This window comes from Cyprinodon tularosa, unplaced genomic scaffold (genome assembly GCF_016077235.1).
Source record: "Cyprinodon tularosa strain WSP-4 unplaced genomic scaffold, ASM1607723v1 ctg25, whole genome shotgun sequence".
Taxonomy (NCBI): domain Eukaryota; kingdom Metazoa; phylum Chordata; class Actinopteri; order Cyprinodontiformes; family Cyprinodontidae; genus Cyprinodon; species Cyprinodon tularosa.
The window spans coordinates 67,813-95,583 of NW_024038928.1; the positions used below are offsets into that span (position 1 = coordinate 67,813).

General features: G+C 38.8%; 1 protein-coding gene across 2 annotated transcripts; it reads right to left on the bottom strand.

The window, feature by feature from the left end:
• Window positions 1–11,577: 11,577 nt before the first annotated feature.
• arhgap19 (Rho GTPase activating protein 19) lies at window positions 11,578–25,757 on the bottom strand. Of its 2 annotated transcripts, none has more exons than XM_038288221.1 (11): window positions 25,602–25,757; window positions 22,273–22,535; window positions 18,278–18,358; window positions 17,666–17,875; window positions 17,357–17,583; window positions 17,175–17,261; window positions 16,924–16,989; window positions 14,200–14,406; window positions 13,984–14,088; window positions 11,934–12,026; window positions 11,578–11,732 (listed from the first exon to the last, which is right to left on the bottom strand). In XM_038288221.1, the coding sequence occupies exons 1-11, from the start codon at window positions 25,643–25,645 to the stop codon at window positions 11,652–11,654; spliced, it is 1,464 nt and encodes a 487-aa protein (XP_038144149.1). In that variant the 5' UTR covers window positions 25,646–25,757; the 3' UTR covers window positions 11,578–11,651. The 2 variants fall into 2 exon arrangements, with proteins under 2 accessions (XP_038144149.1, XP_038144150.1); XM_038288222.1 differs by having other exon boundaries at window positions 22,273–22,532; window positions 25,602–25,704.
• Window positions 25,758–27,771: the final 2,014 nt, after the last annotated feature.

Consider the following 27,771-nt stretch of genomic DNA (forward strand, 5'->3'; position numbering starts at 1 on the left):
AGAAAAGGCAGCCAGTGTTAGGGAGAGATGAATCAAATCTGCTGTGATAGATTCCTTTATTTAATGGGTAAAAAGAAAGAAATATGTGAGATTAAAATGAGTGACCTGGCCAAGACAGTATGGAGTGAATTTTGTTCCATTATTGTTGAAAGAACGTTTTTCAAATTTGAAAAAAAAAATGTTGAAAGGTAGGTTAATAAATATATATATCTTTCTTCCATTTTTGGATTTCTTTTCAAATTTTTTTTTTTCAGATTGAGTTTCAGAAATTGCATTCTTTTCGAAAAAACGTTTCAAAATTTCACAGATATCCAGATTTTCAAACTTATCTTTTCAAAACAATTTTCTTTCATATATTTTACAGTTTAAAATGTTCTTTACAAATTTTTCTTTTTCAGCTTGTTCTTTGCATTCTTTTTTAAATTGTGTTTTAAATTTTACAGGCACACTGGCCCCTAATGGCCCCCATCTAGAACTGCACATGATCTGAATACATTGAAGCGACATTAACAGTTTAGAAAGTGCAGTCGCAACATATAATTTTGGTTTTTATTGTTTCATTTATAAAACTTTTGAATTCCCTTCATTTAACTCCTTTACAGCATCATTCCAGGTCGATGGCGAGTAGAAATTAAAAGCCTCTTTTCCCAGTTCAGTTCTGACTCCATGGATCTGCATCAGGATGATGTTCTGAGCGTGCGGGACGAATTGGTTAAAGTTTCCACAAATATGCAGACATAAATACGTAGGTGTGATGAGACATAGCTTTTATTTTGAAGGACTCAGGTCAATACTGTTACACACTGTACGCTAGTTAGTTAGTTACTTTAGTTTAGTTTAGTTTAGTTTTATTAGGATCCCCATTAGCTGCCCAATAAATGGCCACTAATCTTCCTGGGGTCCTTACATAAAGAAATTACATTACATTATGAACAAACCATTAAAAAAAATGCACAAGTTGCATATTAGGAAATAATAGGAACATGAAAAAGAGTAGAAATATACAACATAAATACCAGAGATGGGAAGTAACGAAGTACAAATACTTTGTTACTGTACTCAAGTAGATTTTTCTGATACTTTACTTTACTTTACTGCTTATTTTTATGGCGACTTTTTACTTCTACTCCTTACATTTTTACACAAATATCTGTACTTTCCACTCCTTACATTTTAAAAAATTGGCTCGTTACTTTAGTTTTGAATCATTTCAATGGAGTTACCGTTATTATTTTTCACGTCATCAATACCAAATTCAATCTAATTGGATGGGAATCTACGTTGCATTTGACGCACCACTACAAGATGGATCGACAGATTCGGCGGTATTCATTGGCGGCAAATCATTGCAGCTTGGTGGCGGTGGCGTTAGCATACTAGCATGGACGACGAGATGATTGAAAATGAACACAACGGAGATCTAGTCCTATTGGCAGACATCCATTTAAAATGTAGGCAACGGCATGAAAAAAGTGGTTTCTACTTTTACTTTTATACTTTAAGTAAATTTACAAGCCTGTACTTTGTTACTTTTACTTGAGTAAAGAAGTTTAATCAGTACTTCCACTTTTACCAGAGTATTTTTTAACACAAGTATCTGTACTTTTACTCAAGTACAGAAAGTGAGTACTTTTGCCATCTCTGATAAATACACAAGTCAGTTCATCATATCATCTGTAGTAGCTCTGCAGACAGTATCTTTTTGAAGCTTGTTCTGTTCTGGACTCTTCGCGTGGTTATTGGCAGTTAGTTCCAGTGACAAATGGCTCTATAATACACTCTGGATTTAAGATAGTTTGTTCTGGGTCGAGGGAGTTTAATGTCTCCACCTAGTGCCCGCCTTGTTAAATAATCTTGACTTTTTCCAAGAAGGACTAAATGTTCAGCAAAAAATGAAGGCTGTTTTTTAAGGAAAACATTCCATATAAATAGGAGAAGTCTTAATTTAAGTTTATAGGTAACTGTTAACCATGAAAGCCGTCTATGCATTGAAGCGCACTTTCGTCTGGTTTGGTCTGCCGCGGTTTCCGTAGACTCGTGAACGCGCTTTTAGGAAATCCTATACACTACTGTTTATGCTCTAAAAACATTCTAAATGATTTTGTTTCGAGTAAATTCTGGATGCTACCCACTCAGGACACTTGGAATACATTGGACGAGCAGTATGGCGGAATATTGACACGTTTTTTGTGGACTTTTATGGACCTTTCTGCCTCGGGCGCCATAGACCTCCATTATTTGAATGTCAGCAGACAGCAAGAAGCCTCCCAGATCTCCAGATGCATTTGAGATATCAAAAAAGTACTCCAGAGTGTTGTTCAGCATGGGGGTGAGTAGAAAATGAAGGCTAATCATGTTTTGGGTGTACTATTCCTTTAAGCTCCTTCAGTAAAGTACGTCAAACTACACTTCTTGTCCGTCCATTTGGTGAAATAGTGTCAGAAGTGGTGGCGTAAGCACCTGTGAAGAGAGAAAAGTGGCAGCAAGTTTGGAGAGACGTTAGAGAAGCGACGAAAGGAGAGACGGTGAAAACGAGGAAAAAGGCCGAAGTTCCACACACCCGAGGCTTTCGACTTCACGCAGCCTTCTATATGGCCCATATGAAAACGTTTCAACATATTCTCATTATCAGTTCGTATGAAATCGTACGAAAAGTTATGCACACTATTTCGTACGTTTTGGACGATTTTTCCTCAAAAAAACCACATCAGTGCGCATGCGCTGGCAGACAGAAAAAAAAACAGATTCACGGACGGACGTAAAACTGGGAAAAAACAGTGCAATCATCACTTATTCATGTCTCTAACTACGTTGCTTGCTGTTTTATATCTTAGGGTTAGGGCTAATTGTAATTTATATTAAATGGGCATCAGATGCGCATGCGCATACGACGAAAAAAAAGTCCAAAACGTACGAAATTACGGTGCATAACTTTTCGTACGATTTCATACGAACTCATAATAGGAATACACTGAACGTTTTGCACGCTTTCGGATTGCATCAAAGCTGGATAATGAGGACCAGCATGTGCAAGTAAATTCACTTCTGTATGCAATGGGCAGAGACGCCGAGCCTGTGTTTAGCCCTTTCACTGATCAGCAGAAAGCGAAATACTTCGATACTGTAATAGCAAAGTTTGATGGACATTTTGTGCCCAAACGTAACGTAACACGAACGTGCCTGTTTTCATTGATGTTCCCAGCAGAGTGGGGAAAGTGTTGATGCTTTTGTACGTTACTTGTACGAGCTTGCAGAACACTGCATGAATTTGGGGCTAGTAAGAATGAACAGATACGTGACAGACTAGTCATTGGTCTGAAAAAGCCTACGTGAAAGCCTACGTGCAGGCGGTGATGGCTACCAGACCAGTGTCGGACAACAGACTGGAGAAGATCCATGCGGTGACCCTCAAGGATGAGGATCTCCAGCGAGTCACGCACTACGTCCGTCTCAGCTGGCCGACTTCCATGTTACAGTTGCCACACAGAGTCCAGGGGCTACCACAAAGCAGGGGCTCACCTTTCTGAAGCCGACGGCTTGTTGCTGCACAATGAATCGTCATCCCAGGGTCACTTTGAATCAACTTGACTGTATGATCAGGTAAAATGTTAGGTGCCTTGAGATGTTGTAAATTGGTGCCATAGAAATAAACTTAATTGAATTGAACTTAATTTACAGTAGGTAATATATCATTCAAGGGCTCATATAATTGGTCAATTTCCAAAATAAGACGTACAGCCATGTAGCAGTATCTTTGCTGAATGGCTGGATATAGACCTTGTGCTGCTAGATTTCACTGAGGGATGGGGGAGGACTCCATTTGTAAAGGCAATGCAAGTGATCAAAAACTCAAACTTTCCCTTTAAAGGCTTAAAGGTCAGAATCTGTATTATATATGAAACCTAAATAAAATAAAAAACTGATCCCGGTATCAATATCAACAATACTTGCAGTGTTTCTACTTAATATCGGATCAGTGTAGCATGCCTCTGATCATTAATATCTTTATTATTTTTACTTTTTTTTCAATTGTGGGGAAATAAATCATAATGTAAACTACTTCACTGTATAAAAATTAAAAATTGGTATGCTATTGAAAATAACCTGTACTGTTTACTCTCATGATAAACATGTACTCTTTCATCACTCTTTTCAATTCTTGTCTGACTAAAGGTGATATTTAAATGATTTCCCTGACAACCATGGTTAAGATAGCAACAATTGCATCTGAGCTAACATGCATAGCCTGCTGACAAGTTTGATGGAGCTTTAACTCTATATTCAAGATAGCTTATTAACTTTAATTTCCCCTGCAATGCAGACTATTCCACAAACACCAACCTTAAGGTCACTTCTTAACTCTGACAAAGTTTATATTCAGTCTTGATTTGGCGCATGTAAACATCAGCCTGAGTGTTCTCTGCAGTAATGACTGAACTAAATGTATGGCTAATGGTAGCTTTGTTTCCTAAATAATTATTATATTTAAACGTTAAAGTGCTTCAGCGTAATCATAGTTCTCTTCAAAATCCAGAGCCAAGGAAGAAATTGAGTTTAGGAAGGGATTTCTGATGAGACTAGCATATCTGAAATGCCATAAGCTGCCACAGAGCTTACTCAGTAGTCTATTATGAATATCCTGACAAGGCTTTGAAATTCAAATGCAGCCTGGGCTTGGTACCCGTCACTAACACCAAATCTCCACAGAAACCAGGCTTCTGCCTTCTTTTTATTTTTTTTTTCCAGTGCCGCATTACCAAAGAATACAAAATGAGCACAAATATCTCACCCCACAAGATGTGTTGGAGTGCATGCGGTACGGCATGCAGTAATGTTGAACCTCATTACATTACCAATAACCCACAGATTGAAAGTGTGACCACTGTCAGCTGGGGGCACAGCTTTACCAGCTTCTGATATAACCCTGCATACCAGTGATTATTTCTGATGGATTCACACCGTCCTCTCCCTTATGATTTGGTGCGACGGGTTCATTTAACCAGGCTTTGGAAGTTAGGGATAACAAATTGGCTACAGGCAGGGCCCAGCTGCGCCCTTTGTGCAACTGAACCGAATTACTCCTTTAGCCATAATCTGCCACAAAGGAAGGAAAAAGATGCTGACATCTCCAGGGGGGGGGCTGGACTCTGTTATTTCTGGGGCAATAATAGCTTGTTGAGGAAAAGTAAATCTGTTGTCGGGGGGGGATTTCTGGGACTCCGGGAGAGACACATTCATCTTTGGTATGTCCATTAACAAGCAACTGATTTTTCACCTCTACATGAAGGCATTTTAAAACTTAACTATCTAGGTTCACAACAAGAACTGATTATTAAATAGTGCCAATTCACAACATGTGTCATCTAAAGGCTCTTTACAGAGACTATTCCATCAGATCATAGTCAGATTGATATAAGTTTATAGCAAGGAAAATCAGTTGATTGGATTTAGTCATTAAATTCTAAGGATTCACTCCTCCTGGATAAGTATGTGGCGACAGTAGACATTTGCTTTCCTTGTGTTGTTGACTACAGCAAAGTGTGCTTATATAGCACTTTTTCAGGAGACTTGACCAAAGAGCTTTCATTTCATTCAGTCATTCACCTATTCACTCATACACTGATGATGGTGAGCTACATTATAGCCACAGCTGCCCTGGGGCTCACCGACAGATTATTGCCGTCCATTGGCACCACTGGGCCATCTGACCACCATCAGTAGGCAATGTGGGTGAAGTGTCTTGCCCAAGGATACAACGACACTGAGAGCCAAAGGCGGGGCTTGAACCATCAACCCTTCAATTTGAACTGGGGGTTCAAGGAGACAAAAGCAGACAGAACAAGGGAACATAGAAACACAGCTCAATAAACATTCTATGTCTAGGAAAGAAACAGTAAAACAGAGGAGCTCTAAGCCAGTTTTCATGTTAAAGGGGATAGAGATTACGTACGGTTAGTCACAGTAAACACTAAGCCCAAAGCTATGTCTAGTAGAGAAACTGGACTAATCGCTGAAAAACAGGCCCAACTTTATCATCTATTATTATGGTGTCAGAGCCAAAAAAGAAACTGATCAGATTGAGCTATGATGAGAAAAATCAGACCATAAAGTTGTTGAACTCACAAATACTGCAGACTTGAAAATAGAGACAGCAGCCTAGGCATATAGCAATGTAACTACACTCACCGGCCACTTTATTAGGTACCCCATACTAGTAACGGGTTGGACCCCCTTTTGCCTTCAGAACTGCCTCAATTCTTCGTGGCATAGATTCAACAAGGTGCTGGAAGCATTCCTCAGGGAGTTTGGTCCATATTGACATGATGGCATCACACAGTTGCCGCAGATTTGTCGGCTGCACATCCATGATGCGAATCTCCCGTTCCACGACATCCCAAAGATGCTCTATTGGATTGAGATCTGGTGACTGTGGAGGCCATTTGAGTACAGTGAACTCATTGTCATGTTCAAGAAACCAGTCTGAGATGATTCCAGCTTTATGACATGGCGCATTATCCTGCTGAAAGTAGCCATCAGAAGTTGTGTACATTGTGGTCATAAAGGGATGGACATGGTCAGCAACAATACTCAGGTAGGCTGTGGCGTTGCAACGATGCTCAATTGGTACCAAGGGGCCCAAAGAGTGCCAAGAAAATATTCCCCACACCATGACACCACCACCACCAGCCTGAACCGTTGATACAAGGCAGGATGGATCCATGCTTTCATGTTGTACTGTGCACAGCAAACAACCTCAAAATATTGTTCTTATTGTTTATTGTATTTATTTATTGTATTTCAATTATTAATCAAAATATTTCTGTTGAAATTTGGAGTTTATCCTTGTGGTATCGAATATTTTCTTTAATATCTGTATCGAGTTGAAAGGTTTAGTATTGTGACAACCCTAATATATATATATATATATATATATATATATATATATATATTAGGGTTGTCACAATAATGCTTCTGGGCATTTTCACCAGTTTATATATATATATATATATATATACTGGTGAAAATGCCCAGAAGGATTTTTGATTTTATTTCATTTAAAGCCATAGCAGGCGATTTTCTTGGAAGTGACATACAGGAGACTATTACAGTTCTCAGTTGGAGGGCAAGCAGAGCTTTAAAACTGTGAGAACTAGTAAAGCAGACTGACTGTGAAAGTTTTTTTTTTACTTTGGAGTCTTTACACAATCTGATGAGTGTCTGAGGGCGGTGCTAATCTGAAATTCTATCACAATGGGGCCATTTTAGAGAATATATTACTTCATACAGTGGTGGAAATCAGTATTTGAATGTGAATTTCTGGAATTTTCTTTGGGATTCTGTCTGTCACTGTTAGAATGTACATATGATTAAAATTGTAGATTGTTGCATTCTTCGTAAGTGAGCAAACCTGCAAAATCAGCAAGGGGTCAAATACCCATTTCCCCCACTGTATATAGGATATTCACAGGAGGGACACAACTATTTTTTCACAGCACCGTAGAGTCTAAATAAATAGAAAAGATAGTTTTCAAGTGTAAAACCAAAACATATTAGCGGTCAGCAACAATAATTAAACTCTATACAAAACAAACTAAAAAGACAAAGAAAAAAGATCATAAATGCCGAGGTAAAGTTATATAACAAAGTACTTTATGTCATGTTATCTTTGGTCAAATACCTGAATGTTTTTCCTACCTGGAATTGTTATACGAATTTTGTTAAGGTCTTATTAATGTTGGTGTTCTGGCTTTAGTAGTCCTCTTTCATCCACTCTGTCATTAGTTTTCCTCTGATATTAGTGGACAGAAGCTAAAACTGTGAGGCTAGGCTTCCTGTATGTTTCCATTCTGTTTCTACTGCCAGCTATGCTGCAGAAACTGAAATACTTTCCTGTTGACTACAAGATATGCATTCCATTTCCTGTGCAATATGCTGAATGTGCAATATTTCTCCACCTGTATATAAGCCATCCGGATTGTACATATTTATTTCTTATTTTTGTTTTTCATTGTGTGCGATACAGGCACACTTGCACCTTAGTCCTATTTATCTTGATATACTGTATATATATATATATATATATATATATATATAGCTTATTCTTAATGCACCTTTTTCCTCCTTTTTTGCACCTTCTGTAACTTCTATGCCAATATGTGACGAGTGAATTTCTCCGCTGTGAGATCAATAAAGCTCATCTAATCTAATCTAATTTAATCCAATTGTGACACATTAACAGAAATATTTTTATTTCTTTTTTTAATCCATTATTAGGCCTTTTATCTCACGTTTGAAAGTCTAAATTCTCTCGATGAAAACACATTTACAATGAATACCTCCATAGTGGTGAAATAGATCATATTTAAGGAAACTATTATTCTTAGCAGTGTGACAGCTCTCTCTAGTGGGGAAACACGGTACTGCATAGAAACACAATTGGAAATAAACTGCCACTAAACAGTGTTTGGTAGAAAATGAAAACATTTAATCACCGACAGACGGAATGCTGATGAACACTCTGTACAAGGTTAGCTTATTTTACATAAAAAATAAAAATAAAAAAAAGACAAAACAGGTGACCAGTTAAAACCACAGGTTAGGATGTGTCACAGATTAATTCAGCACGATGCTGGGAGTGTTGTTTAGGACAAGTCAGACAGAACTTGTTTGCCTAACAGTGACCCGTTTTTGTAAAACCCTAATTATTAAAAAAAAAAAGAAAAAAGTGTAAACTTTTGAGCACCACATAATCTAGATTCTGGCTGTAACTTTCCCACCCTGTTCATGTAACCAGTTTACTCTAAGGAGGGTTTCAAGTTTCACAGTATAACAAAAAAATTCACTGTGAAATGTAACAGTTTTAACTTGAGACACAGAACTGACCTCACGGGTTCCACCTAAAAGTTTCTACTTGAACAAAACTGAAATATTCTAATGAATAATTTTAAAACCAGTAACTTTAGCGCCACCAGAGGTTGAAGCGGAGTATTTAGACAGACATCAGATCAAAACACCAAATAACCCTGATAGAATAAAGCATCTGACTGCAGGATAAAGGTGTATTATTGACCTTTTGTTAGGTTCAGCCCTTCCATCACTTTCAACATCCCATCTTTCCCACCTCCACAGAACTTCCTACAGTCCAAACAGGAAACAACAGCAGCACATTTCCACCACATTAAGCTCAGAGAGTCCATTTTAACAGAGAAACACCTCTCTGTCCTTTGATAGCAGACAGGGCAGTTCAGGGTTCAGATAAAACAGAAACCAGAAGAAAAGTGGCATCTTTCCGTTAAGGAGACTTAGTTGAATGTGGCGGCCATGTTGGAGCTCAGTGACCGTTTCCATGAAGGATAAATGTTTCACATTTCTTCTCCTGCTTTCAAACTGTGATTCAGAGATAAAAATCAAGAAGTGGACACACATTTGAGTACTAAAGGCATCAGAAAGCCGTAATTCAACAGTTGGAGCTGGAAAAACACTGAGCTGCATGTCGAGATCATCTATGGAAGAGTCTTTTCTTCCATCTTAAGCTGCTTTCAGGATGCCTTTTCCCACAACCACCAATTTAACCTTCACACACCTCCTCCATCAAAGAACCCGGATAAAAATAAATAAATTATCTCAAAATAAGCTAATCCCATTCGATGTTTCTTTAACTTGAGTCGATGCTTTCATTTAAACAGAGAACCTTTTAAAAAAATCAGGATGGCTCTAAAAACAAAGAGTACCATTCAGTCACTAAAATTTCATAAAAACAGCTCCCAAAATTCCGGTAAAAGAGATAAAAACTGTAAAAAAAAAAAAAAAAGGATCTGTACAACATTTATACACAGCCTGTGTGTCTCAGTGCACCAGTGGTTATTGTTGCTAAAACAGAAGCATGCTACCATTTCTTCACAGCTCTGATCTATTATTATTCCTAACATGTTGCCCTAAATAAAACACGCTCACTTATAAACTCAGTCAACAGGTGGCAGCGTGGCTCTGCTGGCTCAGTCGGACATATATTAGATGGAAGTTTGGACATAAAAAGTAGATTCACATGCATAATGATTGTTTGTGCCGGTCCAGTCTGATGCAAGCGCTGGGTTTCACAGTAAGACCTCCTGGGCTGGAGAGGAAGGTTCCTGCTGAGAGATGGAAAACAAACAAAACCTCAGGAAGAACAGTCACAGATCTATAGTTACACATTTAATGACAATCAGGGGAGGTTTTCTGTTGAATCCAGGCTCTGAGGGCAGGTGGACATTAAACTCGAAGCAGGGAACCGTCATTTTTACAATACATACCGGAAGATGGTTCATTCTGAAGGATTTTAAAACTTTTTCTTAAAATTCTTTTATTTAATTCTTATGGAGTTTTAAATAATTAACATTATACCTTAATTTAAAGCATTTTTACATAACTGACCCAGGATTGCTGATTGTAGACATGTAAAAAACCTAATATGAAAACCTTAATATGAATTTATTTATTTCCCATTTCAACTTCAGAACGACCCCTGCTGTGCATTTCTGGTATTGACTGTACAATGGCGGCATCCTGTCTATGTATTACGGTACTTTAGCATTTAATTGCAAATATTTCACCTCAGTCATGAAGGCACGATTGTGTTACATAAACCTCAGTTTTATGTTAATAATTCACCTTGAAAATAGAATCATGAATTCTGATTAAATTAAATTACCAGTACTGAAGCAATGCCCTTTTTTATATATTAAAAAGGTTATTTCTATACACAAATTATTCTGTATTGCATTTTGCTCAGGCAGGAAATGGTCAGCTAAGGTTAGGTTAGGAATATGGAGCTAAATTGGGGCCATAGAGTTAGAAAAAAATTAAATTGTTTTCAAATCTTTTTTTTTTCTTCTTTTTTTTGCTTTTTTTTATTTAAATTACTTTTTTCAGTTTCCAAAAAAAATGTTTCAGCAAAAACAAAAAAATACAAATAATACAAATAAAAAAAAAAGGTTTTAAAACTGAGAAAAAAATCGTTCAAAACTGAGAAAAAAAGAATAAAACTGATCAAAAAAAGATTTGGAACTAAAAATCTACTTTTCATGTTCAAGGTTTTACTTCGGTTTTAAGCTGCTAGGGGGAGGGGTTTGATGACACAGGTGTGTGGAACAATTTAGGTGCCCGGACAAAATAGCTGTTGCCTTCAGGAACTGTGCGAAATAGGAATGTCTTTAAATCATCACCTATAAATTCATTCTTTATAGAATTGGTTTTAAAAAACAACAACAACAAAGCTTGGACAGAAATTAGATGCTGGCAAAATTTCTTTTTTTCCATTTTAAAAATATTTTTCAGATTCAAACCTTTTCAGTTTCACAAAACTTTTCAACTTAAATTATGTTTTTTCTTTGTTTTGTTTTTTTCCCATGTTGTAGAATCATAACCAAATGACTCAGAACAATAAAACTTTTGGACCAGAGGGTTGAAACGTATCGACAAATTTAATGCAGCTGTTGATAAAATCCATCAGAATCAACTTGATTTTAAAGTTTCTTTAGTTTGCATTAGAGAAGAAAATAAAACTACGCATCCAAAATAAATATCTAACACTTTTCTGCAATAGCTTGGACTTCTGTTTGGTAGAGCAAGTATTTGAAGGGTGCAGCCATACCTCAAAAGCCTTAAGAGCTTCATCCTTGAAAAGTGAAGTCTGGATTTTTAACTACAAGTCCTGCTTTCCCCAAGACAGGACCAACCGACGGGCTGTTCACCTGCAGAGACAAAGGAGGGACAAAGAGAATGGAAAAATAAAGAAGATGGAATAATAGAGATGCAAGGACAGTGCCCCCTAGTGGGGCATCAACTACAATGCTCCACATCGTCGCCTCAAATCTGTTAAAGAAACGACACGGTGCTGCAGAACAATAAATAAGATGAACTGAGATCCAAAGTAAGGAAAAGATGTCGCTCACCGGCTGCAGCCTGATATTTTCTTTACAGAGCTTCCTTGCAGCAGCTTCAGGGGAAACGTGTCTGTCTCTCATCTGGTCACTTCGAGCTTTTCGCTGAAACCAGAGCAAATAAAAACTGTTCAAAAGCACATAAGATGAGGATGTTTGATGACCATTAGCCCCAACTTCAGATATGGGATTGCCAAGCAAAACATTCCTGTTATGTCCTAATAAAATGACCCAATGTGTCGGCCTAGTGGGTTAGAGCAGTGCGCTTTGCAAGCACCCAGTCCAATCCCTACAGAATGCACTCTGGGTCCCTGAACAAGACCCCCAACCCCACGCTGCTGGGTGCTGCAGACTGGCAGCCCACTGCTCCCATAGGGGATGGGTTAAATGCAGAGTTAACCCATCCTAGGAACATAAAAGAACAAATGCATGCAGAGGAAATAGTTTTAACAAATATTCAACATTGGTGAAGAGCAGCCACACCAAATAGTGCTGCCACTCCACTCCACTCCACTCAAAACACATGTACAGTTAACCAATGTTGTATTTTTATTTTTTTTCCAGCTTTTATTGTCATTACACAGTAGGGGTGTAAATCACATCCATCATGGTGATTCGATTCAGTATTGATTTCCTGACCCAACGATTCGATTATTTTCGATACTCAAGAATACACCACGATACGATTCGATTTGATTAATTGGTTCGTTTTGGGGTTTTTTTCACACCTTACAGGCTAGACAATGTTTCAAATTTGAAATAAATCAATGAAAGCTGTAATATCGTTATGCATTTTTTTTTTGAGAAACAAAAGCAAATAACAGAAGTAGAAAAGTTGCACTCCACCTATTCCTGTTAAAACCTCATTCACTGAAAAATAATAATACCCCTGCGTTATAGATTCTGAAAGGCCTTGCATTAAAAAATACTGCACAAAATCAGTGCAATGAGTGCAATGCAATACCTGGGCTCCAGACGTCCCGCCCCCTCCTCAGACGCTCTGCTCCTCCGCAGACAGGAGGCCTACTTTTGTTGCGACCGAAATTGCGGAAAACAAGTCGTGAAGTTTGACCCGCTAGAAGAGCGAGGTGCGCGAGAACGCTGGGACCCTTTTTCGACCTGGATCTCCGCTCTTTTTGGCCCTCATGTCCCTCCGTCGTCGGACTAAACTCGCCCCCACTTCCTCGCCGCCTCAGCCGTATCTAGACCCACAGCGTGTAGCACAGACCACGCTTCAATACTGAGCATAAATCAAAAATGTCTGCATCAAGCTCACTGCAACACACTGCTGTAAGAGTATAACCAGGAAGCGAGGTAGGAGGGCAAAATAGGTTTAGCGCCACCGCAGCACAGGAGGGAGAATTACGCCCAGGAGTAAATGGATAAAAATAGACCGGAGGAAAAAAAAAAACATGAATCGATTCTCTTACGGACGTATCGATGCATCGGCTGTTGGATCGATGCATCGATACAAAACGATTAGTATTTACACCCCCATTACAATGTCACAAGTACAGAGCAACAAAATTAACTTAGCATTTAACCCATCCCATTGGGGAGCAGTGGGCTGCCATCGTGCGGCGCCCGGGGATCAGTTTTGGGTTAAGTGGCAGTCTGTGGGAGTGAGGTTCGAACTCAGAACCTCTGGATTCCAAGCTCTATACCCTAACCACTAGGCCGCCACTCCCCCGTCATGATGAAACTGTTTCTGGGATAACACCTACCAACCCTGCGCCACTTTTTCCCCCATCAGTTCTACATGATTCATGTAATCAAATTAATTTTCAAAACGAAGAATTTTAACGAATGTGAGTTATTTTCATGTCTGATATATGTCAATGTTTTCAAAAAATCTTTTCTGCAGTTGTTAATCTGATTTTAAAGTCAGAGTAACAGCCTAAATGCCCTGGTGAGAACACTGGCACCTCGAGAGGAGCCCCGTAGCTCAGGTGGGAGAATCTAAAGGGGAGGATGTTATGATAAACCCTGCATGGACATTTGTTATATAAAATACAGTGAATGAAAAGTGCGTTTCCAAAAAGCTGCAAGATTCCTTCCTCACCTTGATCAGGCCACCAAGGGAGCGGGAACGCGGGTGCTTCTTGCTGGCTGCTGGAGGGACCAGCTGGTTCTCGTTAGATGTCCCTGAATTAGTCTGTTTAACAAGCTGAAAACAGAAAACAAATGATGCTCAACGGAAGGTCTCTGTGCGTCTGATGATGAGCAGCCATGTTAAGGCCTCCATTGCAGGAAGATGGAGTCTAAAAATGATTCCAACCTGTCGGACGAGTTTCTTCTTCTTGGCAGAGTCGGGCATGTTGTGGTGAACATGTCTGAAGAGGTCCTTCAAGGCCTCCTCCGTGTACTGCTGAGCAGGCGACTGACATTGTTCCTGGGAGGCGGGGCCCAGAAAGGCTGTCCTCTTCAGAGGAAGTGCTGCCCGCTGGGTGAGAGGGCTGCTGACTGCCAGTAGGTCCAGATCATCCTGATAGAGCACATAAAGCAGCCAGATGAGCAGACATGGCCGTTGTTTAAGTGCATTTTGAAGTAATAAACTGATGGAAAGAGCAAATTTAAAATTAACTCTCTTAAATAAAGAGGAGACGGAAATCCATAGGTACGGCTTTCTTTAACAGTACATCGATAACAATGTAATAACATGGTGATAACGTAGATAATTACACTATAATGCTACATAACAACAAACAATTGATGCAGAATTTTGGTAAGTGATGTGCTTCAAATTTTAAGCAGACAAGGTAAAGTCAGACTTCTTAGATATCAAACCGTTATTTCCAGGTAACTCAGTCATTTCACCAATAAATACATCTATTATTATCTAGTCAAATGTAGTTAATTACTTGGGATATAACAGAAAACCACGGGTGTCCAAGCTACCGTCACCGGATCGGGTTTGGTCGCTCCGTCCCCGGCTGGCTCCCTGCCCCCGTCTGCCGGGGTTCCCGGACCCCCCCCCAGAGCCAACGGCTCGGTTCAAAATCCCGGTGTGACAACAAGCTGCACTGAAGTCGACCAAAATTTCAGATGATTTTGAAATTCTGCCCCGGACATTTTAACAGGTATGAAAGGTAGAACATGTCAGGGAAAAAGAGGACGTCTGGTCACCCTACCATATCAACAATTTCATGTTTCAGTGAGTGAGTGCTTGTTGCTATGATGCATCGTTGCTCAACAGCTTCGCTCATTGTAAACCCACCAATCAGCACACAGCTCATCTAAATATTCATGATCAAACCATTAAAAGAAGAAAGGGCTTTTATCCAGGCTTGCATTAGGGCTCATGGAACAGCAAATATGCCATTTTAGCCCAGCCAATGTTACACACCCTATTCAGAAACTTTATAGAATCATTCTATGAACCCTTTAATTATGGGATAATTACCAAACAAAGTTGTTTCTTGTTACCAATTGTGTGTGTAACTTGCTATCTTATTACCATGTTATTACATCATTATTAATAATGTACTGTAAAAGAAAGCGTTACAAAACCATTTATCTGAGAACACTGATCAGCTGCTGTCATCCTCAGTGCAGCATTAGAAATGCATTTCTCTCTTGACATCTCCAGAAGGCTCTTAATATGACTAATATTCCGTTAAACTAAAGGAGTTAATCCAGCGTTTACATTTACAAACATAACCACATAAAATATTCTGCATCCTTGTCTCCATTAAACACTGAAATATTCCTGGACCAGACTCTGGGTCCAGTCATGTTTCGGGTATGGCGTGCCTCCCCCTCTGGCATTACCAGTGAGGCTCTGCTTAAAGGAATAGTACACCCAAAACATGATTAGCCTTCGATTTCTACTCACCCCCATGCTGAACAACACTCTGGAGTACTTTTTTGATATCTCAAATGCATCTGGAGATCTGGGAGGCTTCTTGCTGTCTGCTGACATTCAAATAATGGAGGTCTATGGCGCCCAAGGCAGAAAGGTCCATAAAAGTCCACAAAAAACGTGTCAATATTCCTCCATACTGCTCGTCCAATGTATTCCAAGTGTCCTGAGTGGGTAGCATCCAGAATTTACTCGAAACGAAGTCATTTAGAATGTTTTTAGAGCATAAACAGTAGTGTATAGGATTTCCTGAAAGGGCGCGCCTGCGCGTTCACGACGCTACGGAAGCCGGCAGACCAAACCAGATGAAAGTGCGCATTCAGCGTCTGCTCTGCTGATAATGCAAGCGTAGAAGAAGAAATGTGCTGTTTACCTGTGCAAAGAAAGAAACAACAAAAGAAAAATGTCTGAGGACTTCAGTGTTGAGGAAGAGCATGAGTTCTTTGCCGAGCTGAATGCGCACTTTCATCTGGTTTGGTCTGCCGCGGTTTCCGTAGGCTCGTGAACGCGCAGCCGCGTGCTTTCAGGAAATCCTATACACTACTGTTTATGCTCTAAAAACATTCTAAATTACTTCGTTTCGAGTAAATTCTGGATGCTACCCACTCAGGACACTTGGAATACATTGGACGAGCAGTATGGAGGAATACTGACACGTTTTTTGTGGGCTTTTATGGACCTTTCTGCCTCGGGCGCCATAGACCTCCATTATTTGAATGTCAGCAGACAGCAAGAAGCCTCCCAGATCTCCAGATGCATTTGAGATATCAAAAAAGTACTCCAGGGTGTTGTTCAGCATGGGGGTGAGTAGAAAAAGAAGGCTAATCATGTTTTGGGTGTACTATTCCTTTAAGTCAACAGACGACCTCTAGTGGACGACTTTATCATTACAGCATTGAGAGAAATTCCTCCAAATCATCAGTTAGCACAAATTCTAATCAAACAATCTATTACTTGACAGGTAATTATTTGGATTTTGTGTTTACATCCCTAGACTGAACTGATTTAATTGACCATTTCTGTATAGAAATCAGATATGTTAACTTAGTAAAAAAATAAAAATAAAACCTCAGATAAAATTTAATGTTAAAAGGCTTTAAAATAAACCAAAAAGAAATTTCCTCTGCTGTTAAACCTCACCTTACTCTGCAGAACCTTTGTTCCGTTGAAGTGGACCCTGGCATATTCCCGCAGGTAGACTGGAGCCTGAACAATCCAAAAAAATAAAAAATAAAAAAAAACCATCAGGGACACGTTATTTGGCCAAACAACTTATATGAAACTGCTGCAAACATTTCTGCTCCGTTCTGTTTGGGTCCGTTTCTAACTTGTTAGCATACTGCATCACTAACTGACTAACGAGACGATTCGATTGTGTAGAAAGCAATCACCCTGAAGAGTTTCTGCGAGTGTTTGATGAGAAAGGCCATGCTGCTGTTCAGTTTCTTCAGATTGTCTTTAAGGTCACTCGCCGTCATCTGAAGCGGGAGAGGAAAGTTTGGGGGGGTGTTGAAACGGCAGATACTTCAAGAGGTTAAAAAAGGATTCGGATATCTAACGTCTAACATCTTACGTGTCGGGGCCAGAGGACGTGTGGAGCAAACATGAGAGCGAGGTTGTAGGCGGACATCTTGTTCTTGTCCTGCTGCTTGGCAGTGTGGTAGAGCAGGTCCAGCAGCAGTTTGAGCAGCGAGCGGTTGGCCTGTGGCAACAACAGGAAGAGGAGCTGCAGCGCCTCGATCTGACGCTCCTTGTTCGGCACCGAGGTTTTATTGCCTTGCTCATCAAACAGAGTCATATCTGGAAGAAAATGGTTTTTAAAATGTACTCTTTGTGTGCAATTTTATTCATTTTCATGCATATCTTCAAGCAGTGTTCCTACCAGCTATCTTAAGGTGCACATGGAAGTGTCGGTGCGTCAGCAGAGGCTCCGGCAGATCCCCCAAAAAAGTCTTAAGGAGTGTGGCGACGTCGTTGGGGTGAAAATCTCCAGCCTCGAGGTCGACATCGGCCCCGCTATTAAGCAGCTCCTTCAAGGTGTTCTGCCGAACGGTGTTCCCAGGGACCCGGAACAGCCCCTCCACATGCAGATCTGAGCAGATAAACACTTATTTTAGCTTTCTACATCGGAGCCAAGTGCAGAAAATAAACTAAAAAAGCTTTCTTAGCTGTGTGCGTTAGCAGCTTGTTTGAGATGAAGCGGTTAAAGTGTGACTCAGAGGCGAAATGAATAGACTGACTGATAGAGGGATGAAGGAAACAGATGGATGGATTTAAAAAAAAGAAGAAAAAGAAGATTTACTTAGTTAACTGCCAAGCTGCATAATTCAGAACACACACCTACAAACTGGGGGAAAATAAAAAGATGCCAGAAGCTGATTTGTCAAACTATTAAACAAAACCTCCTCGTTCTCGCTGTTAATCTGTTCTGCAGTCGTATTTTAGCGTCGCAGAAAGGACAGCGTGCACAGATCTGAGTTAGCTGATGTCTTACTTTTGCTGAGGTACTCGATAAGCTGATAGATCTGAGCGATGCAGCTCTCAGTCAGGGGGGTTCCGAATACGACACCTTTATCTGAGGAAGCAACAAGACACACGAGATGAGCCATTGAGGCAAAGTCATTCATGGTTAAAGAAGGGATTTTTAATCAGGCAGTCTTTAGACCAAAAAATAGGGCTGAGGTTAACATTTCAATTCAGTTTACAGGGGTTGACGTTAAGGATTTTTGCCCTTCGAGCTAGTGACTTTCACATTTCATTTGCACAGAAACTATTTTTATTTTCCCAGTATAATATTTGATAAATATAGTTCCTAATATTCATTTTTGTATATATATCAATGAAACATGTTTATTTTTAAAATGTTTTTTGTAATTCAGTATTTTTTAAGTTTCCAGGTTCCTGGTGTGTATCTGCATGCGTCAGATAATGAACTTAAGCCTACATTACCGTGTTAACATGCTTTTCAATTTTTTGCACATTCTTTTCAAACTAAACTTTGCTTTAAACTGTTGTGTGCTTGGTAAAATATAAATTGTAATGTTAAAAATCTAAAAAAAACTTGACAGGTTAAAAAGTTACACTACTAATACTCACCAATTTAACATGTTTAGCTCTATAACGTTTAAATGCACCACTCCAATGTCTAAGAAAAAAATTTATGAAAATTTTTTAATGTATGACTGCCATATGATAGAAATATTTACAATTATCATTATTATTTTCTTAATCCCTGAATGATCATTTCTAATCTAGCATGTATTATAGTATAGATTAAATTCATCATCCAGCTGCGGCTCTGCAGAATTCTCTCCCCAAGAGCTGAATCAAAACAACTAAAATAGCGTCTGCAATGCTTGTGGGTCATTTTAGCAAATGTCGGTGATTTTAAAGTAATTTTGAGTGATAATTGTTTTTTGCGATCATTGCACTTGCGCGGCGGGCAAATGCAATGACATTTGTACTCTCCCGACAATAAAAACTACTTGCCCCGGGCGATCTGGCAATGGTTAACATCGAGCCCTGGTCATGACGACTCTGGTTGTAAGAAAGAAATCGATTCTGTCAACACTGCAAAAAATGATATCCTAAGCAAGTCATTTTTTTCTTAAAACAAGTGCATTTTTTTCTTGAATTAAGCAGGAAATCAGAAACTTTGCTTATGGAATAGGACATTTTACATTTAGAATAAGAAATAACAATTGCATCGTCTTATTTCAGGTGCATAAGAGTAAAAATACTAATTCTACTGGCAGATCATCTTATTTAACTAATCAAATTAAGTGTAAACACACTTATTGTATGAAATGTTTACTTATTTTTTGATAGTTACTGCAGTAAAATATGTTTCATTAGAAAATGTTGTTTTTTGTTCAGAATACAGCTGAATTTATCCATTTTCTGTCAAACTTATTGCAGCTGGGGTCACAATGGCTGCTGGTGCCAATCTCCAGCTGTCTATGGGTGAGAGGCGGGGTCAACCCTTGACAGGTCGCCAGTCCATTGTCGCCAGTCTCCACAGAGACAAACAGGACAAACAACCATTCAGGCACACACAGCTGAATATCTCAACTTCTCGTCCTTGTTGATTAGGGCTTTGCGATATGTACTCTAAATATTAGGTGATATTATCATAATAGAAAAAAGTGACAAAAAAAAAAAAAAAACATTACTTCTTCATAGTCTTTCTCAGGTAACTCTATTGCTGTGACTGCCCCAAACAACAAATAATACTCTTTAAGAATATACACATTAAAATTCAGCTTCTTCAGGACATCGTTTACATAAAGAAGTATGTTTAAATGACATCTCGTGTAAACACATTTATTCTTATTCGTGAGGTTTGTCAATGAAAAAAAAACAAAAACATTCGGACAACTTTTATGTTAAATAAGGACTGCCATTTTGGCCATTTCCATAGGCTCTGTTTTGTTTGGACCTGCTGCCATCTGAGCCGTCTGCTAGCAGCGTTTACACCTAGAAGAACCTGCTTTGAGTGTTATTGGGTCAAATCCTTTAATGAGCCATCACTCTAAAGATGAAATGTGGGTCACTGTAGGCTCAACAGACTGAAGACCATCAAATCCAAACACTTTCACAAACTTTCCAGATCCAGCATCCTCAAAGTCAAGGACAAGGTGCAGCAGTAGGGCTCGGTATTTTGGCCAAAGTCCTGAAACGATTTTATTTCGTTTCATACAGTTATGAATCACTTCAGTTTGATTCCATTCGATCTGTTTTTACAATAATGAAAGTGGTTCAACTGTGTTTCAAAATACTCATGTATTTTGGATCTTTGTATTGGGGATCTTTAGAACTGTTTGTGAGGCTGAGTTCAGTGTGTGGGCGAAGCAGCAGACATGCATGAGCACAAAACATATTTGTAGCGTTGTCTGTAACAGCTACAGGGTGTTTGCTGGTCAGGTCCCATTTGTTTATGGCTATCGTCAACCTATTAGCTATATTTGCATGTGTGGCTCATAGTAATGTCGGCGAGGACTGTAGTACAGGAGACGCATGGCATCACTCATTATCTATTTAGTGAGAAGTCACTGCAATGTTGGACTGCGTCGCCAGCTCCGTCCATGTTTCACAAGCTGTGCCGACTTTCTCTGCTAAATGCATTATCATTTGGGTGTCATATTTTACTGTCGTGTAGCATAGTGTGGTTCGAGCACATGAACGAGCCACTTAAAGATAGGGGTGTAAATAATAATCGTTCTGTATCGATGGATCGATCCAACAGCCGACGATCCGATGCATCGATACGCCCGCAAGAGAATCGATTCATGTTTTTTTTTTCCTCTGGTCTATTTTTATCCATTTTGCTCCTGGATGTAATTTTCCCTCCCGTGCTGCGGTGGCGCTAAACCTATTTTGCCCTCCTACCTCGCTTCCTGGTTATACTCTTACAGCAGTTTGTTGCAGTGAGCTTGACACAGAAATTTTTGATTTATGCCCAATATTTAAGCATGGTCTGTGCTACACGCTGTGGGTCTAGATACGGCCGAGGCGGAGAGGAAGTGGGGGCGAGTTTAGTCCGACGACGGAGGGACATGAGGCCCAAAAAGAGCTGAGATCCAGGTGGAAAAAGGGTCCCAGCGTTCTCGCGCACCTCGCTCTTCTAGCGGGTCAAACTTCACGAGTCACAATTTCGGTCATAAAAACAAAACAAGCCGGCCTCCCGTCTGCGGTAATGTCTGCGGTCAGCTACAATTTGGGAGAGGTGCAGCGGAGCGTCTGGGGAGGGGGCGGGAACGTCTGATTTTGTGCAGTATTTTTTGATGCAAGGCCTTTCAGAATCTATAACGCAGAGGTATTATTATTTTTCAGTGAATGAGGTTTTAACAGGAATAGGTGGAGTGCAACTTTTCTACTTCTGTTATTTGCTGGTGTTTCTGAAAAAAAAAAAATGCATAACGATATAACAGCTTTCATTGATTTATTTCGAGTTTGAAACATTGTCTAGCTTGTAAGGTAAAGGGAAAAAAAATAAACAAAAAAAACAACCAATTAATCGAATCGAATCGTTATCAAAAATAATCGAATCGTTGGGTCAGGAAATTGATACTGAATTGAATCGCCATGATGGATGTAATTTACACCCCTACTTGAAGCCTTCATTTTCTACTACAGAGTGAAAACAAAAGTTGCAATAGCCTCTGTTATCTTAATTGGCATTGGAGAATCTGCAGGTAATGCTATCGAGTCCCTCAGTTTTTTTTTTGTTGTCAGATGTTAATATAAAGTGATATCTAGTCAAGGGATTTCTGAGATTTGTAGTGTTTCTAAAATATCTGAACTCCCCTTAACAGATCAAAGCTTTAAAAGATTCGATCCAAAATTGATTAAATTGATTTTTTTACCCAGCCTCATGCAGCAGCATTTATGCAGAATATGATAACACAGTTTTTTTTTTTTTTTTTTTGCTTCTTAAACCCAGCGAATATACAGTTGTAGGCATCATAATGTGTTGAAGGTAAGACTTACCTTTTCGTTTGAGGAAGTTAAGAGAACGGAAAAAGCCTCCGTTTCCTGTTGTTGGGATCTTGGGGCCCTCCTCCCCGAGGAGCTGAGCGAACTCCATCCCAGGAAGATCAATAAGCCGGGTGATGTTACTGAGCACGAGCTCCAGGAAAGCCTCAGGATTCTCGTGGCGGAGCTTCTCCACAAAGAAATCTGGGTTAAAGATGACTGGAGGTCTGACAGCATAGGAGGGGCCGGGCGATTCCTCACTGTGGGTCACCATACTTCTTAGTGGGAGACACACAACGGTACCACAGTCAACTGATTAGAAAATAACATTAGCTGGAATGAAGCATCTTTACCCAACAGACTTTATCTATTCCTCTCTCTGAAAAAAAAAAAGAAACATTCAATTATCAGCAAATTAAAAGCAAGAAGTAAGGAAAAGCCTTTACGCTGCCCACCCCCACTTGTTGCTGAATCCTAACAATTAGCTGACTGATATAGTAGTGAACCTTCCTTCTGTTTGAAAACAAGGACATATTCAGCAGTATATGAATAAAAACAACAAATTACTGTAAATATATATGTATAATAAAAAAAATACATGAATAAGAAAATCTAGGGCTAATACATTTAATTGAATTTATCGATTATTGAAAGGATTGTTAACTAATTTAGTTATTGATTAATCGTTTACTGGATCAAAGAGACTAAAACATGACAGAGAATCCGAATTAGAGCAGCAATTATTCAAAAATTGTAAAAAAAAATATATAAAATAAAATAAAAATTTTGCATTTAAGATAAATATGTTTTCGTTTGTTAATATGCTCTATCCAGAACTCCTCAAGTGGAGAAGTTTTAGCTTCACCTGGTTTCATTTTGCAAAAGTCTTCTTTAAAGAACAATCTGCTATCCGATTATCAATCCAAAAAATAATCAACAGATAATTGATTTGCAAAAAAATCACTAGTTGAAGCCCTAAAAAAATCTATATACCATATTACATTTAAAAAAATTGTAGGAAAAAAGTATTTAGCTATGCAATCCAGTAAAATAAATGAAATAGATCTTAATTCACTCAGTTGGAATTTTATTATCTTTCTTTGCAAAGAGAGAAGAATAAAATCATAGCTGCCCTAAAAGCTTAAAGGAATAGTACACCCAAAACATGATTAGCCTTCATTTTCTACTCACCCCCATGCTGAACAACACTCTGGAGTACTTTTTTGATATCTCAAATGCATCTGGAGATCTGGGAGGCTTCTTGCTGTCTGCTGACATTCAAATAATGGAGGTCTATGGCGCCCGAGGCAGAAAGGTCCATAAAAGTCCACAAAAAACGTGTCAATATTCCTCCATACTGCTCGTCCAATGTATTCCAAGTGTCCTGAGTGGGTAGCATCCAGAATTTACTCGAAACGAAGTCATTTAGAATGTTTTTAGAGCATAAACAGTAGTGTATAGGATTTCCTGAAAGCACGCGCCTGTGCGTTCACGACGCTACGGAAGCCGGCAGACCAAACCAGATGAAAGTGCGCATTCAGCGTCTGCTCTGCCGATAATGCAAGCGTAGAAGAAGAAATGTGCTGTTTACCTGTGCAAAGAAAGAAACAACAAAGAAAAATGTCTGAGGACTTCAGTGTTGAGGAAGAGCATGAGTTCTTTGCCGAGCTGAATGCGCACTTTCATCTGGTTTGGTCTGCCGCGGTTTCCGTAGACTCCTGAACGCGCTTTTAGGAAATCCTATACACTACTGTTTATGCTCTAAAAACATTCTAAATGACTTCGTTTCGAGTAAATTCTGGATGCTACCCACTCAGGACACTTGGAATACATTGGACGAGCAGTATGGAGGAATATTGACACGTTTTTTTGTGGACTTTTATGGACCTTTCTGCCTCGGGCACCATAGACCTCCATTATCTGAATGTCAGCAGACAGCAAGAAGCCTCCCAGATCTCCAGATGCACAAATAAAGGTGTGGGATATCAAAAAAGTACTCCAGAGTGTTGTTCAGCATGTGGGTGAGTAGAAAATGAAGGCTAATCATGTTTTGGGTGTACTATTCCTTTAACGTTCTACCCTCTTTGGATCAGACAAAAGTTCTTCTCGCCAACTTAGACCCTGTGGAAAAGCTGTGAAGGTCTACACTTACAGTTAATACAATTACAGAGAGCTGAGGAACATCATAACATGTTGTAAATAAAAGCTACGAGTCAAGCTTGTTATCAGAAAGATTATTTTTATCCTTAATACGGTCTAGTGCAGCGGTTGGCAACTTGCAGGCTCTTTAGTGCCCCCCTTGCGTCTATGAAAATTGACTTTTTATTGTTTGTTTATTTTAAAATGGTGTGCAGGAGATCAAACATTCATTTTTTTTAATGCTGTAAAAATGTGTATTATAAATAAATTGAAACAATAAATGTTTATTTCAACAAAAATTTGTATCATAGCCATAGAGATTATAGAGATTAAAGTAAGAATTCTTAAAGTCAGAATTTTGAGAAGAAAGTCAGAATTCTGAGATAAAATTCCGAATTTTGAGAAGAAAGTCGGAATTCTGACTTTCTTCTCATATTATACTGAAATAAAATTTCAAAATCAGTGAACTTTAAACAAAAAAAAAATTAATTAAAATGAAGAAAACCAAAAATATTATGAAGGACAATGTGCTCATTTCAGAAAAAGCTCTTTAATAGCGTTCCGAATAAAATAAAATAAAAACAATCAACTGGACTTTATTTCCAAGTTTAAAAGACGTTTAGCTTCCCATCCAGGAAACTTTTTCTATTCAAAATGTCAGAAATAGCTTTGAGTTCGAGGTTTTATACAGCAGCCCAACAAAACCCTGTTTTTGTTTTGAAAACATGCAAATTGGAACTTTTTTTGGAGTTATTTAGATTTTTCTCTAGCTTTAAACATCACAAACTGCATCTCAGGAATGTTTAGGTTGGATTTAAGCACAGCTGTGGGTTCAAACTGGTCCAAGTTTAGCATCCATGGATAAAGCTGTGCTCTAAAGGGAAGCTAAAGCTGGGAAACAGATGCTAAGGTCAGACTCCACACCTTTATTTGTTCATCCACTTGTTTTAATGTCGGTAAACATTTAGAAAAACGTCCACGCGGTATCCTGTCTGCTGCTATAGTCTTAAACGTCAGAGAAAGTTAACATCATTCTGCTAACTGGTTAGCTTACCTACAAAGCTGTTATTGCTTTTCGTGAGACAAAACACAGATAAAACTGATAGAAGAAGAAGTAAAAGTTAAATCTAAGCTCTCAGAAGTGTCATCCCTTCTCCCGTTTCCACACTAACAAACACCAAATGAGGGCAGTAGCTTCATTTTACCTTCTATTTTGTGTGTTTTCATCAACATCGTTCCCCGCAGCCATGTTCAGTTTGAATCCTGCGCCGCTATCTCCTGAGCCCCGCCCACCTCAGCGTCCATTGGTCAGTTCTTCAACGTAGGCGGAACGTAGCCGCTCTGATTTGCATGGCCCTCTCTCTGATTGGTCAGTTTGAATTTGCTGTTTATCACAGGAAAAGCACGAAGCCGCATAATAAACATCAATTCCCTAATCACTATCACCATTATTCTTGTTTTCATATTAAAATATCGTACAAATAAATCTTACAAGTTATATATTTTCCCTTGCCCTGCTTTAATGATGCTAGTTTTAGTATTTTCTAATGTCAAAGCCTTTTCATATAGGGGAAATGTGCAAATGTATTAGAAAGGCAAGTATTATGCAAAGTTTGTTAAGAGTTATGGTTAATATTGCATGAATTATAATAAATACAAATTTCAACTGACCAAGCCAGCCTGTAAAAAGTGTGTAATGAATGTCATATACTTTAAACCAAGGGTGTAACTTTGCGATAAAAGTTGGTGAGGCTGCTCTAAGGGTGGTGGCTGATGGTCCTACATCTACTCAACCCGAAGTCCTTCAATAGGGTTTATATTTTCCAAAAATTAGCTCAAATATAAATTTATTGAATGCTTTCCTATTGTTGAGAACACAAAAGCACCACAATACACTGATATTTATACTTATAGATAGATGTCTGCCTTTAGTGCATTATTTATAAAGGTCTCAAAAACATTAATGTATAGAAAATTACGAATAACAGCCGATACCGATGCCAATATCAGTATGTCCTGCATCCCTAGTATGGAAACAACTTCACTTCCATCCATCCATCCATGCATGATGGCTTCCCTCTAAGCTGCATCAGTGATTATCCTCCTTCACAGCAGCAAAAGTAAATTTAGAAATTTGTCCCATGTCATTGACAGCCAAAGTATTGAACCTTATATTTAAAAAAAATTTATACAATGATTTTTATTATTTATGCTTGTGATTTATTCTTGCAGGTTTCCTATATTTTAATTTTAAGTTTGTGTCCTGTGAGTCTGGCTGTCTCGGTTTTGCAGCTATTTCTGAGTCTTGTTGAACTACAAAAAAAAACAAAAAGATATGTTAAATCTTATTTTAGCATTGCATATTTTTTCTTGTAAACTTGGGGATATATTTTATTGCATGTTGCATATTCCAGTAAATCTATTTCACCTTTAAATTAGCAGCTCTCCCTAATTGTGTCTCTGCTCTGTTTAAAAACAGATTTATGAACCTGTCTATAATGATGCCAGAGAAAATCATTTTTAGGATCTCTAGAAGCTCTGCAGTCTGATTCTCTGTTCAATAAGAAAACAACAGAAATATGTTACTTTTAATCTGTAAAACTGAGTAATGGTCCTCTGAGAAGCCTGGCTTTTTTAACTTATATAAATGTAAAATCTGCTGCCATTTTTAGCTGAAAAAGCTCCCTATGTGTAACGAACGGATCTAATGTTTTTTTAACCAACCCGTCTCCTAACTTTTACTTAAACATATAATTACAAGTAGCTGCTGGTTAATAATCACTGAGTGTTGCTGTGTCTCTCCTCCTATGCGTAATTACTCTGTACACAGTGAAAAGTGTCCCCAAATAATATTATGTCCCAAAGAGAGAGATCCCATGATATTTCAATAGGTGGGACTCAAGAGCAGCAGGAAAGCGATGAAAAAACACGGACTGAAAACGTTCTGAACACAGACAGCTGCACCCAACCCCAGTTACTGTTGGCTGAAGTAAATCAGCGGGGAAAAAAGTGGAAATTTTTGGTGGGGACTGTCCACTCCATGCCCAAAGTTGGTGTGGACATGTCCACACCAGTCCTCTAGAAAGTTACGCCAGTGGACTAAAGGATAGAAAGAAAAAAAAATACAATCAAATATATTATTGGGACCTTCAGTTTTCATTATTTCTCCGTTCAACTATCTAGATTTTGGGACAGGATTTAAGTTTTCTAAATTAATTTTCTGTTCTTATGTTTAATCTGCTTTGAGTCCAAACTGACACTGTGTTTATAAGAATCTGCTATTTACCTTAACCACCTGCCCCCACCATTCCTCCCCACCTTCTACAGAAGCACCATAGAGAGCATTCTGACCAGCTGTCTCACTGTGTGCTGTGG

Bases quoted from the DNA above. Each gene is read 5' to 3' on its own strand.
- arhgap19 (XM_038288221.1), bottom strand. From the start codon at position 25,645: ATGGCTGCGGGGAACGATGTTGATGAAAACACACAAAATAGAAG. The intron at 16,990-17,174 runs GTGATTGCTTTC...TGGATTGTTCAG, and splicing joins ACTCGCAGAAACTCTTCAGG to GCTCCAGTCTACCTGCGGGA. The intron at 14,089-14,199 runs GTTGGAATCATT...TTCTGTTTTCAG, and splicing joins AGAAGAAACTCGTCCGACAG to CTTGTTAAACAGACTAATTC.